Source organism: Melanerpes formicivorus, unplaced genomic scaffold, assembly GCF_026170545.1.
Source record: "Melanerpes formicivorus ecotype bairdi unplaced genomic scaffold, bMelFor1.0.p_v2 SCAF_10, whole genome shotgun sequence".
NCBI lineage: Eukaryota > Metazoa > Chordata > Aves > Piciformes > Picidae > Melanerpes > Melanerpes formicivorus.
The window spans coordinates 10,387,260-10,403,662 of record NW_027142362.1 but is presented as its reverse complement, the minus strand read 5'-3'; the positions used below and the strand labels follow the sequence as shown (position 1 = coordinate 10,403,662).

Below are 16,403 nucleotides of genomic sequence, written 5' to 3'. Positions count from 1 at the left end.
CTTTTGTTAGGCAGGAATGCTGTTGTTAATTAGCTGGTTAATCAGCGGGGCTCGCTCTTTGTACCTACAGCAGAACAACTTCAAAGTGGTTTGGAGCACCGGAGTGCTGTAAAATAGGAGCAGAGAATGGTTTGGGTTGGAAGGGACCTTAAAGATCATCCAGTGCCAACTCCCTGCCATGGGCAGGGACACTTTTCACTGGCCCAGGCTGCTCAAGGTCTCCTCCAGCCTGGCCTTCAAGACCTCTAGGGAGGGGGCATCCACAAGCTCCTCCCTGGGCAATCTGTTCCAGTGTTTTACCATCCTCACTGGAAAGAATATCTTGATAATCTCCAGTCTCAACCTCCTCTCTTCTAGCTCAAAGCCATTGCCCCTCATCCTCTGACTGCAAGCCCTTGTCAAAAGCCCTTTCCCCAGCTCTCCTGCAGCCCCCTTCAGGTCCTGGAAGGCTGTTCTGAGGTCCTCCTGGAGCCTTCCCTTCTTTACATGAAGGCATGAAGTGAAAACCAGATGTCTGGTCTCCCAGTTTTAACCTCTGGTTGAAAGCTGAGGATTGAAGGTCACTTCTGTGTTGAGTTTCTTAGACAGTAGAGGAAAAACCTGTGGCTGCTGGTGGCACAGCTCAGCTTGTGAACAAGATTCCTGTCACTGCTCTGCTCTGTGCAGAGTCAGAACAATCCCTGTCACTGCTCACACTGCTGTGAGCAATCAGCAGAATTATCCCTGCACTTCTGCTGTTGGCCAGAACAAAATTGCTCTTCCCTGTGCTGTGGGTGGCCCACCCAGACAGAGCAGCCTGGAGGAGAAGGGCTTGGGGCTCTGAGTTGCTGGAAAACCTCAACATCAGCTGGCAATGGTCGCTGGCAACCCAGGAGGCATCTGTGTGCTGTGGCCAGCAAGACAAGGGAGGTGATTCTGCCCCTCTGGTGAGATCCTACATGGCACACTGTGTCCAGTTCTAGTGTTCCCAGCATAAGAGGGACATGGACTGTTCATACATGCCCAGAGGAGGCCACAAAGATGATCAGAGGGTTGGAGCACCTCCCCTGTGGGGACAGGCTGGGAGAGTTGGGGCTGTTCAGCCTGGAGAAAAGGTGGCACTGGGGAGACCTTATAGCAGACTTCCAGTATCTGTAGGGGGCTACAAGAAAGTTGGGGAGGGACTTTCTAGAACTACTTGTTAGTGATGGGATGAGATGCAATAGTCTGGAGCTTGAGGAGGAGATACTGAGAGTGGAGATGAGGAACAAATTCTTTCCAGTGAGGGTGGTGAGATGCTGTAACAAGTTGCCCAAAGAGGAGGTCATGGATGCCCCCTCCCTGGAGGTGTTCAAGGCCAGGTTGGATGGGGCCTTGAGCAACTTGCTCTAGTGGGAGGTGTCTCTGCCTATGGCAGGGGTTGGAGCTAGCTGATTTTCATGGTCCCTTCCAACCCAGTATCACAGAATCACAAAGGTTGGAAGAGACCTCGGGGATCATTGAGTCCAACCTATCACCACAGACCTCATGACTAGACCATGGCACCAAGTGCCACCTCCAATCCCTTCTTGAACCCCTCCAGGGATGGTGACTCCACCACCTCCCTGGGCAGCACATTCCAATGGCTAACAACTCTCCCTGTGAAGAACTTTCTCCTCACCTCCAGCCTAAACTTCCCCTGGCACAGCTTGAGACTGTGTCCTCTTGTTCTGGTGCTGGATGCCTGGGAGAAGAGACCAACCCCTTCCTGGCTACAACCTCCCTTCAGGTAGTTGTAGAGGGCAATGAGGTCACCCCTGAGCCTCCTCTTCTCCAGGCTAAGCAACCCCAGCTCCCTCAGCCTCTCCTCACAGGGCTGTGCTCAAGGCCTCTCCCCAGCCTTGTTACCCTTCTCTGAACACATTCAAGTGTTTCGATGTCCTTCTTAAACTGAGGGGCCCAGAACTGGACACAGGACTCAAGGTGTGACCTAACCAGTGCAGAGTACAGGGGCACAATGACCTCCCTGCTCCTGCTGGCCACACTGTTCCTAATGCAGGCCAGGATGCCATTGGCCTTCTTGGCTACCTGGGCACACTGCTGGCTCATGTTCAGGCGGCTGTCAATCAGCACCCCCAGGTCCCTCTCTGGCAGCTCTCCAGCCCCTCTGACCCCAGTCTGTATCTCTTCATGGGGTTGCTGTGGCCAAATTGCAGCACCTGGCACTTGGACTTGTTGAATGCCATCCTGTTGGACTCTGCCCATCTCTCCAGCCTGGCAAGGTCCCTCTGCAGAGCCCTTCTGCCCTCTAACTGACCAACATCTGCTCCCAACTTGGTGTCACCTGCAAATCTGCTGCTGACTGACTCAATCCCCTCATCCAGACCATCAATGAAGATGTTAAAGAGGATGGGGCCCAAAGCATTCTGTGAGTCTGTGAAGCCCAAGGTGCCTGTCTGATGCTGCCGGCAGGCAGCATGGTCAGGAATCACCAGCACTACAGTATCCAAATGCCCCAGCTGAGGATTAACAGCCCCACAATATTCAAATGGCAAGGCCTAGACTGGCTAGGGGGGTGTTCTTTAGAGCATGGTTGGGTTCCAGGAAGGTTTATTAAGGCTCCTCCTGATGTCAGTGCTCCTTGAAGAACCCTGGGTGCTTCATTTTGCCTGTGGCAGACTGGGATGAGCAGCTTGTTTGTTGTGGGGTGGCTGGGGGTGAGGGAACAGGAGGCACAATGTGTGGGTCAGCAGAAGCTCTGGGGTGTAGCCTGCTTCTGGGTGCACTGAGATTCTGCAGGCTTGTTTAAAATGATTCTTTTTCTCCATCCTTTATCACTTTGGAATGCAACAACTGGACATAGTTGAAGTCTTGGAGGTCGAGCAAATGCCTGAGTGCCAACTGAACCTCCTCAAGCTGATCTGCAGCCAGAATGGTGCAGATAAGGCTCTTTGCTTATCTGCCTGAAGTTTAGTTGACCTTCTGCTCAGATCCAACCCTCTGTAGTGCTCTGTCAGGGTTGGAATATCAATATTTATCAGCCAGCAAGTGCTTACAGCACCTGGGAGGCTGAGGCTGTTCAGGCTTGCTGGAGACTGTCTTAATTTCTTAGTGGTGACAGCAGGATGGGGGGCAGACAGCAAGGTGAGGTTCTCTTCTCCACACAGAGGTGCTGGAGGCTGCTGCTTCCCTGCATGATGGTCAGGTTTCCCCTGCATAATAGGTCAGGTTTCATCACCCCTTAATATTTCCTGATGCTTTGCTGTTAATAAAGGGAAGCACACAAATCAATCAGGCCTGGCCTGAGAACTTTTAATCAAGCTAATGGGTTTTTGCCTGCAGGCCAGAGGAAGGTGGGGTGACACAGGTTTTAATGGCAGACAAAGGCAGCTGGACTCTGACCTTGCTGCTGCTTTCTCCCCAGTTCAAGGGGAAATACTTTCTCCTGGCTGCTTTTGGAGCAGGACCTGGGCTCCCAGGTGGTTTCTGTGGTGGAATCTGTGATGCTTTCATTCTTATCAGGGGTTGTAACCTTCTCTGATCTGTGTAGCTCTGGCCTCAGTTGCCATAAAGTGTGACTTAACAGGCTGGTTGAACACAGTGGTTTGTTTTCAGGGTGTGGAAGGTTTTCTGATCACTTTTCTTAGTGTCCAAGTCGATCTGTACTTCAGGGCTGGGAATTTCATGGATTCCTAGAATGGCTGGAATTGGAAGGGACCTTGAAGGTCATCCAGTTCCAACCCCCCTGCCATGGGCAGGGACACCTTCCACTAGAGCAGGTTGCTCAAGGCCTCATCCAACTTGGCCTTGAACACCTCCAGGGAGAGGCCATCCACAGCCTCCCTGGGCAGCCCCTTCCAGGGTATCCCCATTTGAGCATGTTTTAGCAACCCAGTGCCCTTCAGCTGTGTGTGGGCAAGGAGGAAGTTGTGTTCAAAACCAAACATTGAAAAGATGTGTAGGTTTTTGATTTGTTTGAGCATAGAACAGAATTAACCAGGTTGGAAGAGACCTTTGAGATCATGGAGTCCAACCTATCACCCAACACCATCTAATCAACCGAACCATGGCACCAAGCACCCCATCCAGTCTCTTCCTAAACACCCTTAGGGATGGTGACCCCACTACCTCCCTGGGCAGCCCATTCCAATGGCCAATCACTCTTGGCAGCCTTGGCCTCCTTCAGGAGCTGCATGCAGAGTTCTTGGATGCTGCTGTAGTCTGGGTGCTGTTGTAGCTGCTGCTGGTGTTTGTTTCTCCCTGCCCCAGCCATGTGGGAAAGAGAACTGGCCGTGCTGTTAGGTCCTTGTCACTCCTTGTGGATAGGCTTGACCTACTGGGCACAGATTTGGAGCCCTTGAGATGGCTTTGGGAGGACTTTTTCTCTTGTCACATGGAGAGCTAGAAGTAGATTTGAGTAATGAATGATTTGATCTCGGTGAGAGATTCCAACTTGTGCAGGAAGGGAAACGCCTTACAAGTCAGGAGTGTTCATGGTGTGGGTTTAGGTGGTTACTCCTTGTTTGACCTGGCTGTTCAAAGACTTACCTCTAGTACCTAGTGAGGCCACAGCTGGGGTCCTAGCTCCAGTTCTGGGCTCCCCAGCTCAAGAGACAAGGAGCTAGTGGAGAGAGGTCTGAAGATACTGAGGGGCTTGGAGCATCTGTGTGAGGAGGAAAGGCTGAGAGCCCTGGGGCTGTTGAGCCTGGGGAAGAGCAGCCTGAGAGGGAATCTGCTCAGTGCTCAGCAAGAGATAAAGGGTGGGGAGCAAGAGGATGGGGCCAGACTCTTGTGGGTGGTGCCCAGGGACAGGAGAAGGGGCAGCAGGCACAAACTGCAACCCAGGAGGTTCCATCTGAAGAGGAGGAGAACCTTGTTTGGCGTGAGGGTGCTGGAGGCCTGGAGCAGGCTGCCCAGAGAGGCTGTGGAGTCTCCTTCTCTGGAGAGCTTCCAACTCCTGCTGGCCATTGTGATCCTGGGCAAGCTGCTGTGGCTGCCCCTGCTTGAGCAGGGCTTAGGGCTGGAGTGGATGGTCTGCAAAGGTCCCTTCCAAGCCTCACCATGCTGGGATTCAGGATGAATTCCAGGCTGCAGTTACCTGAATCAAGCCATGCAGCACTACAACCTCCTCCTTTTTACAGGGGCGTTTTGAGCAAGGCAGAACCAGAGCAGTTCCAGGAAGGCTGCTGTGTTTAGACTGAGCCTCACCCACTCTTAGCATTCAATAACCTTCTGTAGATAGAGAAATTGCAGTAAATGAGGTGATAATGTAACCTGGGGGCGAAACAAGAACCCTCTGTTCAAGCTGTCGTTCCTCGATGCAGACTAAACAGTGGCTCTGACTCGGGCAGTTCAGAGCTCCAAAACGTTTGTAAGTGAATCCAGACAGCCTGATAAGCAAGCTGTGGTTATAAAACTGAACATGCCCTTTTTTTTTATTCCCATCTAACATTTGAGCTAAGACTTTCCCAAACCTGTTCTCTGCAGTAGTTTTCTTGGCAGCTGCGCTCTTCGCTTTAGGTTGGCCGAAGTGCTGCAGGAAGAAGCTGAGCTTGGTGGCTGAGCTGTTTCCACAGCCTGACCTGGCCTGTCGTGTTGTCAGGTTGTGTGCAGGGGAAATAAATCAAAGGCCTTCCAAAGCAGCTGTCACCTTGTGCCCCAGAAAATGACAGGGTGGGGCAGTTCAGGCCTGGGTTTGCCTCACAAATGGACTCTGGCCCCTGTGGAAAGAGCAGGGACGGGAAATGCGCGGCTTGATGGATGTGTGGAGCCTGCCCTGCTCCTCCCTGCTGGGCTGCTGGCACCCACAGGCGTGTAGTGGTGACTCAGCAGGCACTCAGTGACAGAGCAGTCCTGTGGGAACCCCCGAGACCTGAACTGGGAGAGTCACAGTAGGCTCACAGGCTGGTTTGGATGGGACTGTTCAAGCTCATCCAGTCCAACCCCTCTGCAGTCAGCAGGGACAGCTGCAACCAGGGCAGCTTGCTCAGAGCCCCAAGCAACCTGACCTGCATTAGGTCTAAGGATGAGGCAGCTCCCATCTCTCTGGGCAGCCTGGGACAGGGTCTCACCACCCTCAAGGTCACACATTTCTCCCTTCTCTCCAGTCTGCATCTCCCTCTTAGTTCAAGCCATCACTCCTTGTCCTGTCACAACAGGCCCTGCTCAGAAGTCTGTCCCCAGCTTTCTGCTCAGCCCCTTCAGGCACTGGAAGGCCACCAGAAAGTCTCCCTGGAGCCTTCTCTTTGCCAGGCTGAACAACCCTAACTTTCTCAGCCTGGCCTCACAGCACTTTCTCGCCCTGGCCCCACTCCAACAGGTCCATGTCCCTGCCTTGCTGAGGACTCCAGAGCTGGCCCTGGCACTGCAGGTGGGGTCTCAGCAGAGGGGCAGAATCCCCTCCCTTACTTCTGCCCACACCAGCTGAGGACACAGTTGGCCTTCTGACAAATAAGGGCCTACAGTGAATAGTTCTTGTCCTCTTCCTTGAGGAGAATCCTTCTCTGTGGCCCTTCCAGACTTCATAACCTGAGGTATGGTGTCAGTGTGTTTCTGTGGGTAAGCTGAGGCCCACTGATCAATCTGTGAGCTCTTGCTGGTAGTGGTGCTGGCAGCATTTGCCCAGAGCTCTTTGCTCTCAGTCTTTGATGTGCTTATGTCACCCACTAATGGCATTAGAGGAGGCTGTGTCCTCTCTGGCTTTCCTCATTAATGGGATTATCTGCCTAGCTCAGTGCTGCTGAGGAGCCCTGCTCACTTTCACAGGTTTATGTCAGCTTTTGGGACTTGAAAGGTTTAAGAACTGCCTTGGCTTCCAGCTGGTGTTCCTCAACGGAGGGAGATGGCTTGCAGGAGCTTGTCCATGATTTATTTAAGCAAGCTGTTTATTTGTGTAGTTGATGCTTTGGAGCTCTGTAGGCAAAAAGTGTTTAGGGATGCTGAGTGAGCAATTCACACTGCAGGTGGAAGCCTCCTGAGTAGTAATTCTACCTCAGCAGCAAGTTAGCTTGTCACAGTTTCCTGTCCTCCTGGTGTCCCTGCCCCCAGTGTTGCAGATTCCCAGCATGGTGGGGTTGGAAAGGACCTCTGCAGGTCAGCCAGTCCAACCCCACTGCTCCAGCAGCTTGCTGAGGGTTGTGTCCAGGTGGGTTTGGAACCTCTCCAGCTCTGGAGCTTCTGGTGGTGGTGGTCTTTGCTCTGCAAATCAACTGTAACTTGGGTTCCAAGTTTTGGTTGTGTGGAATGAGTGCAGCACAAAAGGATGTTTCATGAGTGTGATACCCTCGGGGCTCCCTTTCTGCTCCTCTTGTGAATCTCCACCTTCATCTCCCGTGGAGAACAGCTCAGTCCCCTGTGATTTTGGTCACAAGGTCGTGTTTCCCAAAGCTGCTGGCTCCTGCTGGAGCCAGGAAGGCTGAATTTCTGGAGAACTTTCCTCTTTGTGCTGAGTCTGAGCTGGGCAGGACTGGGGAATGTGGTTTAGCAATCCTGACTCTTTGTGGTCGAGGCTGCTTTGGGAGGATCTTCAGGCTAAAGGGGCTGCAGGGTGAGTGCAGCTCACAAGTCATGTGGAAATACCTTCAGGCAGATAAAAATGGAGACAAGGGAGATCCTTGGGGTAAACAAACTGGAGAAGAAGGCTGCTGACATGGAAGGCACACTCCTACTGATGTGGTTTCTCACCAAACCCATTCCACTTCAATGGATTTATTATCCCCCCCCCCCCCGGGGTGGTGTCTCTTGTGAAGTGTATTTATTCTTCTTTCCACTACCCCCCCCCCCCCCCCCCCCCAAATGCCATTTTTAGCTTGAGGAGACAGACTTGGTCCTGGACAGAAGATAACTTGAGATGACATAGTCACTGCACTCTTTTGGAGTGGCTTTGTCACATGGACACTAATTGCAGAGAGGTCTCGGAATGTGCCTCTGAGAAACAAGCTGGTGCTGGGAGGCAAAGGGCTGGTGCTCACAGCAAGTGATGTGCAATGGGGTAGAAGCTGCTGGGAAGGGGTCAATTGTGTGTGAGAGAGTGAGTGATTTCAAAAGCCTCTTTAACCCCAAGGAGCTGAGCCTGCAGCACAGGAGGCTGAGGGGAGACCTTCCGGCTCTCTCCAGCTCCCTGAAAGGAGGTTGGAGCCAGGTGGTGGTTGGTCTCTTCTCCCAAGGGACAAGAGGAAATGACCTCAGGCTGCACTAGGGGAGGCTTAGAGGAACAATTTCTTCCCCATGAGGGTTGTCCACACCTGGCACAGGCTTCCCAGGGTTGTGGTGAAGTCCCCATTCCTGGAGGGGAGCTGTGGTGCTGGGGGAGGATATAGTTTAGCAGTAGACTTGGTCACGTTGGGTCAGTTGGATTTGGTGATCTTAAAGGTCTTTTCCCAGCTCAATGGTTCTATGATCCATTTCTGAAGTGATTTTTCAGTCCCTGGTGGATGTCCTTCAGGGTGTAGATGTGGTTCCTCCCTCTCTGCACCACGTTTGGGCTGGATGATCTGAGAGGTCTTTTCCAGCTGAACCCATTCTCTGCCTCAATGTTCCTGCAGCCACACAACAGTGTGTGGCTGGTCTTGTTGACCTGCTCCTCTAAATGTGGCACTTGGGAGACCTCCATTTAAATTTAAACCTGGTGAAAGGAGACTCCCTCATCATCCCTGCTGTTAATCATTGTGCTGTCTGTTTTCACAGCCTCTCTGACTCCTCTCCTTGAAACCTCTTGGGAGACAGCCCGGCAGCAGCAGTAAGCTGAAACCAGGTTCCATTCAGAATGGGCTTCACCCTTGGAAAAGGAGGATTGATTTTGTTTAAAAGCAGAGGCATGTGTGCTTTCTAATTCCAAATGGGTTCCATTTCTGTCCAAATGGGACCAGGCATTCCATCTGCTCCGGGGCTGGGACTGTCTGAAGTCTGCTCCCCCGTCTGGTTTCGGCTTCGTGGCGTTGCGGAACGGGGCGGAGAGGCGGCGGGGGGGGAAAAAATTACTCCTGGGAGTATTTCAGTCCTGCTGTGTTATTAGTGGTGTGCTGAGTGTGACCTTCCCTGATGTCAGTGGGCAGCTAATTTGTCTTCACGTGTTTGTTATTTTAATGTGAGTGCTTGCATGTCTGGGGGAGCAGAACACCACCGTCGGAAAGCTTCATGCATGCTTGTCTCCGTCGTTAACGTTAAACCTCAGATGCCTTACTCAGGGCAGGAGCACGCCGGGAATGCGGCCACAGCCATGTCCTTTGGCTATCAGCTCCTGCCTTATCAGAAATAGATCAGGGCTGATGAGGCTGCCCGATGGATTGTTTACAAGATATTTCAGGCCCGAAGGGATATTTGCTTGGGGGGTCGGAGTCGCTCTGCCCACTTCTGACCCGCCGCAGAAGTGAAAGCTTCCCGGGAGGGTTTGCCGGTGAGGAGGGGCAGAGCCACCAAGGCAAGGGCTTCACTGGCTGTGGGCAGCCTCTAGCCAGGGGGGGTAGCCCCTGCTTATTTCAGAGTGATGAAGTCTGAAGGTGACCCTGAAGATGGGGAGAACGGGGATCCGAGCTAAGCGAAGGATGGAGCAAGATGAATTCAGGGCGGTGGAAAGAAGCTGTGTCTGAGCTCTGCCCTGGTGCTTTGTGAGCTGCCCTGGTCTGTAAGTTGAGGCAAGATCAACTGATTGCTCCTGGCAGCAGGCAGCTGCGAGCTCTACCATGACTTGTTGGTTTTCTTGTGCAGCCAGAGACACAGTAGGTATCTTGGGTTTCCTCTCAAGGGCAGGGCTGCAAAAAGGGTGAAAGCTTGAATGCTGCAAATGCTTTGTAAGAGTTGCCTTTTCATTCCTGTGAATGCCCTGCTTTGAGTTGGGGGGTGGGGGGAGGGGGAAAGGGCAACAAACCCCAAACAACTAGTTCTATTTGATTTGACTTTCCAGCTCAGTCTCCTTTTAATTAACTCCTTCCTTAAATGTGAACTCTTTGGGGTGAGAGTATTTAACTACAGGGAATTCATGCAGTTTATTGAAGTGTTACAAGCAAAGTGTGTGTGTGTGTGTGTGTGTGTGAATATTCATAGATACATCTCTTTTAAGCAGTGCTTTGGATAAACAGCTTTGTGAAATAGGAACAAGGAATTCTGAGTTAGATTCATGCAATTACCCTGGAGACCTTCAAGGGTCTGCCTTGATGTAACCCTGGCCAGCCTCATCTAGTTGGAGGTGTCCCTGCTGACTGCAGGGTGATTGGGGCAAGATGCCCTTTGGAGATGCCTTCCAACCTGATGCAGTAATGAATGGCTAGGGAAGGGTCTTCTGCTAGCAGGTGTAAGCTGCAAGGGTGCAACTCAGGGATCTAAATCCAGTAGCAACCATGCAAGAGGTGGCTGTCCTCCTTCAGGGATGTGCAGTGTGTCACACCCCACAGAACTCTGAGGGAACAAACTTGCTGCTTTGTAGGTACTGTGGCTGAGGTGGTGCACAGTCCTTGGCAGAGGAAACTTTGCCCTGCTGCAGAGGAACACTGGCACCCCTCTGGCCACTGGTCCAGTGTTTGCTGTGACCAGTAATGTCACCAGTGTCATGACTTCATTATGCCAAGCAGCCTGGCTTGGCTTTTAAGCTAATGGGTGTTTGAGTTGATTACCAGCTCAGTGCTGTGCTTTAGCTGGGCAGCACCCCGTGGCTGTAATTTCCTTGGTTGTCTATTTTTATTGCTTGATGGCACCTTGAGCAGGTATTGCACTGAACAAGCTGCTGCTGGGACTTCAGGAGGACTCTAATCTTGTTAATCCTGAGCATGGGGAGTAGATAATCATGGTCACAGCTCCGTGGGACAGATCCTTCTGCAGGTGCAGGCTGGTGGCAGCAGGTTGGGGGTTTGCTGTGGGTTTGTCTCCCCTTTTTCCAAGCAAACCCAGGCTCTGGTGCAAGGCAGCTGCAGCTCTGGGATCTGCCTCCTTTGAGAACTGGCTGATTTGGGTTGGTGTGCTCCATCATGGACCTTCTCTTCATGGATCAAAGGACACAGACATTCAGTCCTTGCTAGCAAAGGCAGTCTGAAGGAGAAGGGAGTTCTGTCTTGATAGCATCTAACTGGATGGGTTTTTTTGACATGAAGACTCCATATATTTTGGGGTTTATTTGTTGTTGTTCCAGAGAGAGAGAGAGGGATCTGCTGGAGAGAGTCCACCAGAGAGAGAACAAGCTCTGCTTTGGGGTGGGGTGCTTGATCTGTGACCTGAGATCCTGAATTTGGAGAAGAAAAGGAGAAAATGGGGGGTGCTGAATGCCTGGGACTGCATGCCTCGTGTTTAGAACTGACCAGTTAAGGAGTGAGGAAGCAGTTGTGTCCCTGGACTCAGCACTGGTGAGACCACACCTCGAGTGCTGTGGCCAGCTTTGGGCACTGCAGTGAAGGCATTGAGGTGCTGGAGCAAGTACAGAGAAGGGTAAGGAAGCTGGTGAGGGATTTGGAGAGCATCTCTTAGGAGGAGAGGCTGAGGGAGCTGGGGTTGTTTAGGCAGGAGGAAAGGAGGCTGAGCAGAGACCTCATTGCTCTCTACAACTGCCTGAAAGGAGGTTGGAGTGAGGCCAGTGTTGGCCTCTTCTCCTGGGTAACTAACAACAGGACAAGAGGAAACAGCCTCAAGCTGTGCCAGGGGAGGTTTAGGTTGGACATGAAGAATGATTTCTTCCCTGCAAGAGTGATCAGGGCATTGGAATAGGCTGCCCAGGGAGGTTTTGGAGTCACCATCCTTAGAGGTGTTCAAGGAATGTGTGGATGTGGCACCTGGGGACATGTTCTGATGGTCATGGAGGTGTTGGAGTCACCATCCCTAGAGGTGTTCAGGGAATGTGTGGATGTGGCACCTGGGGACATGTTCTGGTGTTGGGTGGAAGGTTGGACTTGATCTTAGAGGCTTCTTTCCATCCTTTATGATTCTTTGTGGTGCATGTTGCTTTGCAAGCTGCAGGCAGTTCAGAGCTGTAGGCTTTGAATGGCTCTCTACAGCTCAGCAGATGTTCTCCTCTTCACCATCACATGTAGCTGAAGTTTGACCCTGCAGGAGAAGTTGTGTCCATAGAGCACCCTGAGCTCACCTGCTGTTCTGGTCCTCTCCTGCACAGCTCAACACAGACTGGAACAAATATGATGACAGGTTGATGAAAGCAGCAGAGAGAGGGGATGTGGAGAAGGTTTCATCCATCCTTGCCAAGAAAGGAGTCAGTCCTACCAAACTGGATGTGGAAGGGAGATCTGCGTAAGTACCTGCTGGGGCTCAGGTGCTGGGAGTTGCAGTCCCTGGATCTTGTTCCTGCCCTAAACACTCTGTTTCAATATGTAGGTCTGTGTAATAGTTTGTGGTGGGTTCCAGGTCCAGTTCAGGATTGACAGGGGATTACTGGAGAGAATCCAGCAGACTCTACAAAGATGCTGAGGGGCCTGGAGCATCAATGTGAGGAGGAAAGGTTGAGAGCCTTTGGGGCTCTTCAGCCTGGAGAAGAGCAGCCTGAGAGGGGATCTGCTCAGTGCTCAGCAAGAGCTAAAGGGTGGGGAGCAAAAGAATGAGGCCAGACTCTTGTCTGTGGTGCTCAGTGACAGGACAAGGAGCAATGGGCACAACCTGGAACCCAGGAAGTTCCATCTGAAGAGGAGGAGAAACTTGTTTAGTGTGAGGGTGCTGGAGGCCTGGAGCAGGCTGCCCAGAGAGGTTGTGGAGTCTCCTTCTCTGGAGAGCTTCCAACCCCGCCTGGCCATTGTGATGCTGAGCAAGCTGCTGTGGGTGCCCCTGCTTGAGCATGATGATCTCCAGAGGTCCCTCCCCTCCCTCCCCACGCTGGGGTTCAGGGGTTTAAATATTTGCTCTTGCCAAACTGGGATGTCAAAGAGAAATTGAAAGCATGTTGGTGGTATTAACCCCTCCCCTGGGTGATTCAAGGTAAATAATGGTTACTTGTCCAGAAAGTGATCTTGTTCCTTCAAGTAATGTCTACAAACTTCTGAGGTGGATTTGGACCCTGTCCAAAGCTGGGTTTGTGCTGCCTCATGCTCTCAGTAGGCAAGCTGTTTGCTTTGACTCCTGGTCAATATCACTCTGCTGTGTACAAGCCAGGGGTGCTTAAGCAAAGTGGTTTCTATTTTTAGGTTCCACGTTGTGGCCTCAAAGGGAAACCTGGATTGCCTGAACACCTTCCTGATTCATGGAGCTGATATCACAGCCACTGATGCTGCAGGTAGGTGTCCTCAAAGGTTCTCACCCTGGTCTTTGTTTTGGAGTAGAATTAAAGGTAAATCTTCCTCCTTCCTGTAGCTGGCAAAACAATGAATGATGTGTGACTCAATGCTGGGCTATGAGGGAACTGCTGGTGTCCTGTCTTGTAAGGTCATGAAGGCACTAGAGCTTAGGAGCCTTGGTTTTGTGCTGCTACAACTGTACATGGAATAGTTTTGGGTGGAGAAGGCCTTTAAGGTCATCAAGTCCATCCATTGTCCAACTCTGCAAGGGCTAAACCATGTCCCTCAGCACCATCCCTGCAGCTTTGAAACATTTCCAGGGATGGGAATCCAGCCACCTCTTGTTCCTGTGTTTGAGAACCCTTTCAGTGAAGAAATTGTTCCTCATGTCCAATCTAAACCTCCCCTGGAGCAACTTGAGGCCATGTCCTCTTGTTTGGTCACTTGTTCCTCAGGAGAGGAGACCAACCCCCACCTGGCTCCAACCTCCTTCCAGGGAGTTGTAGAGAGTCTAGAGGTCTCCCCTAAGCCTCCTTTTCTCCAGGCTGAACAACCCCAGCTCCCTCAGCTGCTCCTCACCAGATCTGTTCTCCAGACTCTTGCCTGGGCAACCTGTTCCAGCCTCTCACCTCTCTCATTGTGAAGAGCTTCCTAATGTCCAACCCCCAGAGGTGCTGGAGAAGGAAGAGAGCTGGGCCCCCTGGAGGTGCTGGAGAAGGAAGGGAGCTGGGCCCCCTGGAGGTGCTGGAGAAGGAAGGGAGCTGGGCCCCCTGGAGGTGCTGGAGAAGGAAGGGAGCTGGGCCCCCTGGAGGTGCTGGGGAAGGAAGGGAGCTGGGCCCCCCCCGGAGGTGCTGGGGAAGGAAGGGAGCTGGGCCCCCCCCGGAGGTGCTGGGGAAGGAAGGGAGCTGGGCCCCCCCCGGAGGTGCTGGGGAAGGAAGGGAGCTGGGCCCCCCCGGAGGTGCCGGAGAAGATACGCTAAGGCTTTAGCGCAGCACAAATGAGCTCCTTAGGGAGCAGTGTCTCGGGATTAGTGCTAACCTTGCTGAGCACCACCCCAAGCACGCTGGGTTTGTGTCTGGTGCTTCTCATGGCATGCTCCAAGCTGACCTGGGGTTTGGTGTTCTTCTCTCCCCAGGCAGGAACGCCTTGCACCTAGCTGCGAAGTACGGACATGCTTTGTGTCTGCAGAAGCTGCTGCAGGTACTGGAGGAGACAGCTTGTTTGGGTTGGGCTTGATTGCTTGAGAGGGGCAAGAAGGTTCCAAATGGGCATGTGCCACTTCTTTCTTTTAGAATGGAATTAACCAGGTTGGAAAAGACCTTTGAGATCGAGTCCAACCTATCACCCAACACTATCCAATCAACTCAACCATGGCACTCAGCACCCCATCCAGTCTCTTCCTAAACACCTCCAGGGATGGTGACTCCACCACCTCCCTGGGCAGCCAGTCTCTCTTGCTGGGAAGAACTTCTTCCAAACATCCAGCCTGAACCTCCCCTGGCACAGCTTGAGACTGTGTCCTGTGGAATTGCATTAATGTGGCTGTGGACTTGCATTGATTTTAACAGTGAGACAGTCGTGGGGGAAAGGCCTTTCATTTGTACTGAAGGGGTTGTGGCTGAAAGGGTGCTGAAAGCTTTTTTGGTCTGCTCACAGGCAAGCAAATCAAGCTGTGGTTTCTGCTTCTGGAATAAAAAGGAGCTTGGGTGCCTCTTCAGACCTGGTGCTCCTTTCATGAGTGCCTTTAGGAGCAGTAACACCGAAAGGTCCACCCAAGGGATGGGATCTGCCTCACAGGTCTCTTCCCCAAGGGGAGCATTGAGCTCTTCATGGGGCTCTCCCCCAGGGGGAGAGCTGATTGTCCTCACGTGATGGACATTCATATCCTCAATCTGTCACTAATGAGATGATGTTGGCAGGGTCTTAGTTTTGTGTGCTGTTTGTATTACTTTGTACTTCACTGGGATGAGGAAGATGTGAATGTGTTTGAACTCTGGGAACTTCTACAACTCTTGATCAAGGTCTTCAGAGCATCAAAGTGCCTGTAGCCACAGCCTGTCAGTTCCTGCATGGCACTGTGTTTCTAAACCACAAGCTAAACATCTGTCTTTAATGCAGGCACTTTTTATTGCTTTCATTCAAACCTCAGAACATTTGATGCTTGCTCAGTGCACTCTGGATCTCAGCTGATCTTGCTTATTTTAACAGTACAACTGCCCAACAGAGAATGTGGATCTTCAAGGAAGAACTGCTCTTCATGATGCAGGTAAAAGCTTTTGCTTCCCCCCTGACTGGAGTGGGAAATGCAGATTTAGCTTCAGTTGATTTTCAGATGGCTCAGATTCTCCTACTGCATGAGGAGAAAATGGTTTTCTCTTCTCATGATGCCTGTCCTCAATGACAGAGTTGTTATACATGGGACAGCAGTGTGCCCTCATGAGAGAGCCACTGATCTCCTGGGCTGCATGAAGAAGAGTGTGGCCAGCAGGCTGGGGGAGGTTTCTTGTCCCACTTTACTCTGCCCTAGTGAGACCATATCTGGTCTCCCCAGTTCAAGAGAGTCAGGGAACTACTGGGGAGAATCCAGCAGAGGGTATGAGGATGATGGAGTGGAACATCTGTCTGATGAGGAAAGGCTGAGAGCCCTGGGGCTGTTGAGCCTGGAGAAGAGCAGCCTGAGAGAGGACCTGCTCAATGCTCAGCAAGAGAGAAAGGGTGGGGGGCAAGAGGATAGGGCCAGACTCTTCTCAGTGGTGCCCAGTGACAGGACAAGGGGCACTGAGCACAAACTGGAACCCAAGAGCTTCCATCTGAAAACGAGGGAAGTGTTCCTTGGTGTGAGGGTGCTGGAGGCCTGGAACAGGCTGCCCCTGGAAGTTGTGATATCTCCTCTGGAGAGGTTCAAAACCCACATGGATGTGTTCCTGTGGCCTGCCCTGGGTGATCCTGCTTGGACTCTCTCTCTAGAGATCCCTTCCTACCCCTGTCATTCTGCTATTCTATGAAAAGTCTTAGCAGAGGCTGTAGGTCTGAGGGTCTCTCCTGGTGCCCATGAATCAAACCTCAAGCAAGTAGCAGGAGCAGTGTTTCAGGACAATGAGGTTAGCAGGTTAAGATCCCATCACTCTGGATTCCCTTCATCCTCACTCTGCTCTGCAGTGTCTCAAACAGTAGAGCCTGATTTCCTCCACATGTTTCTGAGATGGTTGTCTGGGAACTAGGTCCTAGAGCCTTGTCATGCTTTAG

General features: G+C 52.0%; 1 protein-coding gene across 1 annotated transcript in view; it reads left to right on the top strand.

Moving 5' to 3' along the window:
• UACA (uveal autoantigen with coiled-coil domains and ankyrin repeats) overlaps positions 1-16,403 on the top strand; it is a 43,357-nt gene that overhangs the window by 5,946 nt on the left and 21,008 nt on the right. The window contains exons 2-5 of the mRNA XM_068143583.1: positions 12,050-12,183; positions 13,068-13,156; positions 14,293-14,357; positions 15,366-15,423. Coding sequence (XP_067999684.1) covers positions 12,050-12,183; positions 13,068-13,156; positions 14,293-14,357; positions 15,366-15,423 — 346 coding nt within the window. The remainder of the gene's footprint in view (positions 1-12,049; positions 12,184-13,067; positions 13,157-14,292; positions 14,358-15,365; positions 15,424-16,403) is intronic.